The 8,312-nt window shown below is 34.0% G+C and overlaps 1 protein-coding gene across 1 annotated transcript; it reads right to left on the minus strand.

Moving 5' to 3' along the window:
- Positions 1 to 5,230: 5,230 nt before the first annotated feature.
- On the minus strand, positions 5,231 to 7,996 carry LOC141665120 (dynamin-related protein 4C-like). The gene is made up of 2 exons (XM_074471106.1): positions 7,275 to 7,996; positions 5,231 to 6,902 (listed from the first exon to the last, which is right to left on the minus strand). The coding sequence occupies exons 1-2, from the start codon at positions 7,837 to 7,839 to the stop codon at positions 5,407 to 5,409; spliced, it is 2,061 nt and encodes a 686-aa protein (XP_074327207.1). The 5' UTR covers positions 7,840 to 7,996; the 3' UTR covers positions 5,231 to 5,406.
- Positions 7,997 to 8,312: the final 316 nt, after the last annotated feature.

The raw sequence follows: 8,312 nt of genomic DNA on the forward strand, positions 1-8,312 counted from the left end.
AACAGATGGTTCATTACCAACTGCAGCTCTCATTGGTACATGAGGACCTCTCTCTATGCAATCCACATAGGCCTCATCTTGGGAAAGAAGATGTAGTTGCATTTTCACCTTCCATTGGTGATAATTATCTTTGTCCAGAAATGGAATTTTGACTCCAACATCCTTCTTGTTCATCATGTTGTTTGTTGTGATCTTTACACTCTTTGTACTTCAAGAGCTTGCTCTGATACCAATTGTTATTCCCTAACAATACAACAAGAATTACAGAAGGGGGGTTGAATGTAATTCTGGCTACTTTTTCTGATTTTAAAACAGTTCTAACTTGATAAATATAACAGTGTTTGATTAGCAGTTGTGCGGAATAAAAAGATGATAGAAATCAAAACACTAAGTAATAAAAATAAGAGCTTTTAAAACTTTCTGGTAGATTTTAAAGTATCCACCAGATATATATATATATATATATATATATATATATATATATCGAATGAGAACCTTGTGAAGCTTGAATAGCTCACAGCTGCTTACAAGTTTGAACAACTAAACTACAGAGGAATGCTTACAGGATATAGCTTGATGTGTTTCTCTGAAAATATATCTGCTTAGTTCGATTATTGTTCTACTTGCTACACTTGGTTTATATATCACCACATTTACATGATAATAATACAAGATAATAAAACAAAATATATCTAGTCTAACTTTATGCTCCTTCACTACTCTATTCCAGCATCTTTGAATATCTTCACAATTGCATGGAAATGGTAATGCTTCTTTGTTCTCAAATTCCTGCTTAACAGGCTGCCACATTCCTTTTGTAAACACCCAACGCATGTGACTGTGTTATCACTATCAACGGATATTTGAATTTGATCATACGCCGGGTACATGTTTGTCATCCGTCGGGAAACTTTGTTGATCATCCGTCGGGTAGCTTTGTTGATCATCCGTCGGGTAGCTTTGTTGATCATCCATCGGGTAGCTATTTGTCACTTGACTCCATTTCACTTATACATAATTACAAGACATCTCATATGTACAATTAATCAACCTATTCTGCATATCCACTAGTAGTTAACATGACTCATATACTCCTACAGAATCTACACAAAGTTGTTTGCAAAAATGTGCTACAATTCTTATTTATTACATAAGCTACTCACTTGACGGATGTTAATCTGTCATCCGTCGGGACTGTAAGGTTTACCCGTCGGGACTATATTAGATCATCTGTCGAGTGCTACAATATTCACTAAGTTAAATCTACTAAGGTGATTTGTTTAACTTATCATCAAGTTCACAACATATTCATAACATTCCACCAGTTCATGTTCCCTCCCCTATACTGATCCCAGCACCTACTGAGGAAATGCCTCCTTTATCTCCTGCATCATCGTCACTTGATAGTGCACTCGGTTATCCGATTAAATCACCCAGGTCTGCACCACCTGCACCACATAGACTGCTAGATACAACCGTTCAGACTTCTCTTATTGCCAATTATCACATGACTTTGGGTGGCCTTTCTGAGGCCCGTAATGTGAGAAGTGATCTGTTGGATCAACTTACTGCACCGAGGAGTTAGGGCGGAGTACTTCTGGCAGGCTTAGTGTAATAACTTGAATTTTTGAGACTTTGTAAAAACGTTTAATAAATAGTAACCCTGACGGACAGGGAAAATGTTTTAGCCCACACTATGTAGTGCACGAGAAAATGAGTTTCGGAGTTGATATTATGATTATACGTACCAAATGAGTGTATGTAAAAGTCGTTGGAATTCGAAACCAGACACTTTCATTTTTTCCCGAGAATTCACCAGACACTGAAGGAATTAGGTTGAAGGAATAAGAATTAAGGAATTGAAAACAGGGATTATAAAAAGGGATTAAAGGAGTAATAAAGGATATCAAGAGGGATTTATATAGCCCTGGCAATGAAACCACGGATAAGTTCCCTTCGAAACGATCAACGAGAACGAATGATAAATGAATCGTAAAACAATTAAACGAGTGAATAATGCAAGTAGTGCAAGGATGTGGACACAAGTTAAACACCAAGACAACACCCTTACAGCATGAGTAAGTGACACTTGGCAAAGAAATTAGTGGTGTTAATTAAGCCACCAAGCTAACACCTCACTCTTTCTTTTAACCACATAATTAAGCAAACATCAACCATGTGTATATCTTTGCATCATTTCATTTTTCACCACAAACACAAACAACCAAGTAAAACTCATCTCTTTCCCCCATTTTTATCAAAAACCCGAGAGGAAATAACAATGGAAATGGTGGAAGATGAAATGCTTGTATCTTGAGTTTCCCTTGGCCATTTTTTGTATTATACCTATCAAATTGAAGCCCTCGAGAAGCTCTACACATTTACGGTAACTACTCTCCTCACCTCCTTGATTCTCAATTCCGTTTTTAATATTTTATAGTTCAGATGAATAGTTAACTCAAGAATTAATGTTGTGTTCTTGATTTCGTTTTGAGGTTTTGATCAAGTATAAAGCTAGTTAAGGATCATCTAAGATTTTTTAAGCATTACCCACTCTCCAAGGAAGGTATAAATCTTTGACCCAACCTTATTTAAGATTTAAGTTCAAGATCTTTTTAGAATATAGTTGTAAACCTAGTTTTGGTGGAAGTGTTGTTGTAATATTGATGTTTAGCTAAGTAGATTTAAGGTTGATTGTTTTTGCCTCAAGAACATGATGTTCTTGAGAGGAGTTAGTGTTGTGATTATGATATGTTTATTGTTGGTGGTAGTATAAAGATTTAAGGCATAAACGAAACTCCGATCGTAACCGTAATCTCGTTAAAACGAACAAAACATAACTTTATGTTTCTGCAGAAAGTCCCGAAGATTTAAACTGTAGTTTCTTGAAAAATAACCCTTGATTATGATAGAAAATGTTATAAGTATCGTTTAGGCACTTGAATCGCTTGATTCTGATTAACGGATCAAAAGTTATGGCCGTTTTACTAAAAGTGACTATTACTGCTTACTAGTGTTTAGTCCTGATTTATTGTTTTGATTATTTTAAAAATACTTTATATAGATTCAACCATATGGATGTCCTAATATATACATTTTATTGATATAACCAAAGTTTCAGATCAGAATAATTTTATTTGGTTTGCTATTTTAACAGTCAAACATTAGTTTGACTAGTACTAGTAACTAGTGTTTAGTCATGTATTAGTATCTCTACTTGTTTAAAATTATTTTTAATTGATTCAACCGTATGGATGTCAAAATAAATATATTTTAATGATATAACCAAATTTTCATATCAAAATAATTTTATTTGGTTTGTTATTTTAACTGTCAAGTATTAGTTTGACTATTACCGGTAACTAGTGTTTAGTCATTAATTAATGTTTCGATTTTTTAAAAAACATTTTCACCGATCCAATCGTATGGATGTCAAGATATATATATTTTAGTGATATAATCAAAGTTTTAAAAAAAAATTATTTGATAAGTTATTTTCACAGTCAATCATCGGTTGACCTGAATTTTTTCTGGCTCGTCTCGTTTATGTTCGCGAACAAGCTCGAGTTCGGCTAGTTAGTTAACGAGCTCGAGCTCGAACACGATTTTTGTTCGATAAGAAAGCTTAGCTCAGCTCGGTTCGTTTCGTCAGAAAAAAAATTAAAATTCGGCTCTATTCAATCGAAAGTCGGCTCGGCTGGGTTCGTGAACAACCCTAGCAAAAATTCATTTGAAAAAGAATTCGGTACTTCATCCCGATGCTTTTAGATATCCTCAAAATCAATCCTGATCTAATATGAGGCTCATATTAGTCGCCAGTAAGCTCCAATAATCTTATACAAGGAACAACTAGCTTAAAAAAATGACCAACAAACAAGCTCCTCTGGGTTCAAGATATAAAAAATATCTTTTATGTAGACAGCAAGAACATGTATTTCTTTAACCCAGGGATATCATCATTAGAACAAAAAACATAGTAATCAAACAAGATTTCAACAAACCAACATTAAAAAAAATGCATATTAGATAAAATAGATAAAGAGTTGAGATTACATAGTAGAAACGACAGTGCAGTTCCGAAAGTGAAGCAAGACTGCAAGAGTCCGTAACTTAGGATTACATAGGAATAGGATAATGCAATATCAAATGACAAAGAAACCTGAAGCATATTAACTGCAGCAATCACAAAACAACTGGCCAAGATTACTTAGGAGCCACTGCACTCTAGTCATCGGCAATAGCAATTCGATCTATGATCTTAGCCAGTACATCCCTCGATTCCTTGAGTAAACCAATGATTTGGTTCAGTCTTGCCCTATTTATAGCAATAGAAACTCAATAAATATATATATATTTTTTAAATACACATAAAATTATTAATAAAACTATATCGTTCAATTTTTTTCAAATATCTTTATAGAATTATAGTTAATCGATTAAGTAATCACTATGCTAAAATAATATTTTTAAGGTCCCAACATAATGAAGACATTATATTTTTACCCTCAATAAAATAATAATTTCGTTATAATAATATTTCTCTTTTACCAATGCTATCACTTTAAATAAATTAAAATGTTCTAACAAGTTATGAACATATACGTCTACTAATATAATTATTATGAAGTCATAATATATAAAGTTTTAAATGAATAAAATTAAGAATTGAATTCAAAATTTTTTAAAAAAATTATATAATATTAAAAAAAATCTGTGCGATCCGTGCATTGTACGAGTTTTAAGCTAGTAATTATAAAATATTATGTATCCAATTCTTATCTGTTAAATGAAAATGAACCCTTCATTCACCTCAATAAAATCAAGTTCTTGCAATTTGACACCATCAGCTCCCAACTTTTTTACCATTAATTAGAACCAATAGGTTACCCTTAGTTCCAACAAATATTGATTTTATTTTCTCTCTCAATTAACAAAATTCTCGATTTTTTTAAATTTATAAAACAAATCTTTTTCTATAATTTTCAAAAAAATAAGAATTCATTTAACCTTTTCCGACTTAATTTTTTTTGCCAAAACCTTTTCCGACTTACAGTGAAAATGAAATTTAATGTATTTGTATTTGTATAACATCTGTTCCGTGTACTGTTATATGTCACAATTGTTATCAAATGACACATGCTGCATTATTTCTCATTTTAGGAAGTCTAACATTTTTTTTATACTTGCTTAGAATTAGAACCCCTAGGCCATAACTATTCTGGAGTATGCATCTCAAAGTAGATATCAAATCCGCATTAACAGAAATGCACAGCATATTAAGTAGATAAAGAGTTAGGATTACAAAATAATAGATAATGCAATTCTAAATGACAAAAGAAACCTGAAGCATATTAACTAAATGCAACACAAAACAACCGACTCAGATTACTTGGGAGCCACTCCACTCTAGTCATCTGCGATAGCAATTCGATCTATGATCTTAGCCAGTACATCCCTTGATTCCTTGAGTAAACCAATGCTTTGGTTCAATCTTGCTCTCTTGATGGTAAACGAAGGCGATTCATCCATCAGACGCTCAATGCCACCGCCTTGAGGACCCAAAACCTCGTTCACTACCTCCTCTTCCATACCCTGGTTAACCAACTTTTTTAAAGCCATAAGCAAGTAAAGAGCGATAGAGTCGACCATTCTTTTAAGAACAATGTTCCAGTAAGCAGTTAGCCTCATCTTCAGATCAAATGCTACATCTCTAACACCTGGATAATCGTCCAAATGACGAACATCAATTTTCCCAAAACTTTCAATATATGCTATCCTCCAAACGTCACCATCGATAGCCTCCTTGAAATTATCATGTGATTTCATGAGCTTAGTCCACAGTGCCATATACTCTGGATCACACGTATAGTCAGCAAGCTTCTCCATCTCAATAATTTCCAAAACTCGATACGTTGACTGCTCTTTCATTTTGGAGATTAGATTCAAGGCTGCTCTTTTAGTAGAAGATTGCAGTGGAGGATAGTTTTCACAATGATGCATCAAAATTTCAACCACTACAGTCTCAATGTAGTCCCATACCTTAGTGACAAAGCTAACTGGTATCTCGGAAATTGCTTGAACCTTAAGTTGCAAAAGGTGGAGGAATGCAGATCTGGGAAGGAAATTAGGCAGAGCAACACTTTTAGTTTCCTTGAGCACAAATATCTCATCTAACAAAAACTTCTCATTAGCAATAATTGGAGAACTGTTTTTCAATTCGTGAGAAAACTTGTCAACCATTTCAGCTAAACGAGCAGTACTATGCATATTCTTATTGTCGGGATATTCGTCAAACTCACCTCTCACAAGAAGTTTTTTCAGTGACTCTTTAGACAATCCCAGAATCCTCATGAAAGCATTTATTGCTTCTGCAACAGTAGACAACTTCTGGGGTAAATTGTTAAGCTCCAAAACATTTCCATTCAGCTTAGCATTGATCTTCCTGACAATTTCTGGCAAGCACTTGGATATAATTGTAGCTTGAATCTGCACAAGCTTCCTAGCTAACACTGGAACACTAACCATAGACTTGTCGATTTTCGAGAGCAGTGGATGGGATGCAAAAAGCATGCTTTCTGCCAACCTTGCTTCTTCATAAGATTCATCACCAATCCGGTTCCTCACACAAACGTATCCAAGCCCGATATTCACATCATCAGCCATGACTTTCTCACGCAGTCCCTCCGGAGATTTGTCTGACTTTGTAACCACAGCCAGCGTCCTGTCCCCTGTTTTGTCCACAGACTGCGACATTCGAATAGACTCGCAGGTAGGAAAATCAACAGTTGCAGACAGGACATTCAATATAATGCTCTCTTCTGGTTTTATATATTCCATAATTATACCAGATATCTGCTCATATATATTCTCAGGTTGCCCATGAACCGGAACTCTGGTGATACCTGTTTCAAGAGAGAGTTAATACAAAAAATAAAAAAAAATGGAGCAAATGACTAGACACACAAAATCTATACATTATCATGACTTAATTCTTCTCTTAATTCTAACTATTCACTTGACCCAAATCACAACTTTTTCAATTATCTTTGGGACAACAGTAAAATATGTTGCTAAAATTTTTTTTTACTCTAGTCTATATACACGTATAAGGTAAATTAAATTAGAGAAAAAAAAAGAGTCGAAAACAACCAAAAACATAATTTAGTTTCTCAAGATACTTTATTTTATAGTCAGATCAGTATAACTCATTGTTGAAGCAGTCCAAAGATATTTGTATAAATATTTAAATGAGATGAGGAATATGTTAAACGTACCAGGCAGATCAACCATAGTAAGATCAGGAACACCATTCTTCTTGACAACAAGTGTCAATGGTGTATGCGATATCCCTTTTCCATTGCCAGCAATCTCTTCAGTGGCTTTAATGATAGCATCAGCTACATTCATCTCATCAGTAGACACCACTTTGCTGCTGTACTCCAAATGAAGCTCAGACTCAGGTTTGGAGTGGTGATGCAGCCTCATAATCAAAGGAACCCTGGTACAAATCCCCTGACCACGCGGCAAGCTAATGCCAGCAAGTGATTCAAGAACACTAGACTTGCCAGATGATTGATCACCAACAACAACAATGGTGGGGAGTTGAATCCCTTCTTGCATCACCTTCAAGTTTCTGAGCTTGTCAATGGCATCCAAAAGTGGTCTGATTCTTTCATTGTATGATGACACAATAGGTGCATGACAGGCAAGAGGAACAACTGATTCATCAACTTCACAAACAAGTAATGACATATTGCTGTGTTCTTGATCGGAGTTTACAACAACTTGCTTAAACTTACTATTAACCTGCTTTACTCTTCGTTTTGGAATCCATTCCATGACTACTTTGTTTGTTAATTAACTTATTTCCACTTTATCAACTTTATTTCTAAGATTCCCTACTAAAACAAGCGGACCCTGCCTAGCTCCTTTTTATTTGTTAACGTACATATAATATAAGCTGATATTAGCATGATAGATGATTTAGGACAACCAATTTCTTTCACATAGTGACCCATGGGGATCACTCATTCACATAAACTCTACTTTACATCTAAGGTTACCGCGTACGATAATTTGGAACTAATCTAAAGAAATCAACAAACAATTACTTCATTTGTCCAATTTCATTTTTTACAGTTCTTTTCAATATTCCGCACATATTTTAAGTTTAATATAAATTATACTTGTATAATCCATTTTTATATTTTTTTTTTATTTAAGTTTAAATATTAATTATTTTTATAAAAAAATAAATTAAAATAATTTATGATAATTATACTTTAAAAATATTAAAATTCGTGACGAGACAC

This window comes from Apium graveolens, chromosome 1, assembly GCF_009905375.1.
Source record: "Apium graveolens cultivar Ventura chromosome 1, ASM990537v1, whole genome shotgun sequence".
NCBI lineage: Eukaryota > Viridiplantae > Streptophyta > Magnoliopsida > Apiales > Apiaceae > Apium > Apium graveolens.

What these genes read in the sequence shown, in the direction of transcription:
- LOC141665120 (XM_074471106.1), bottom strand. Translation starts at nt 7,839, where the DNA reads ATGGAATGGATTCCAAAACGAAGAGTAAAGCAGGTTAATAGTAAGTTT. An exon ending in TACTATGGTTGATCTGCCTG is followed by an intron (nt 6,903 to 7,274) that starts GTACGTTTAACA and finishes CTCTTGAAACAG; the next exon opens with GTATCACCAGAGTTCCGGTT.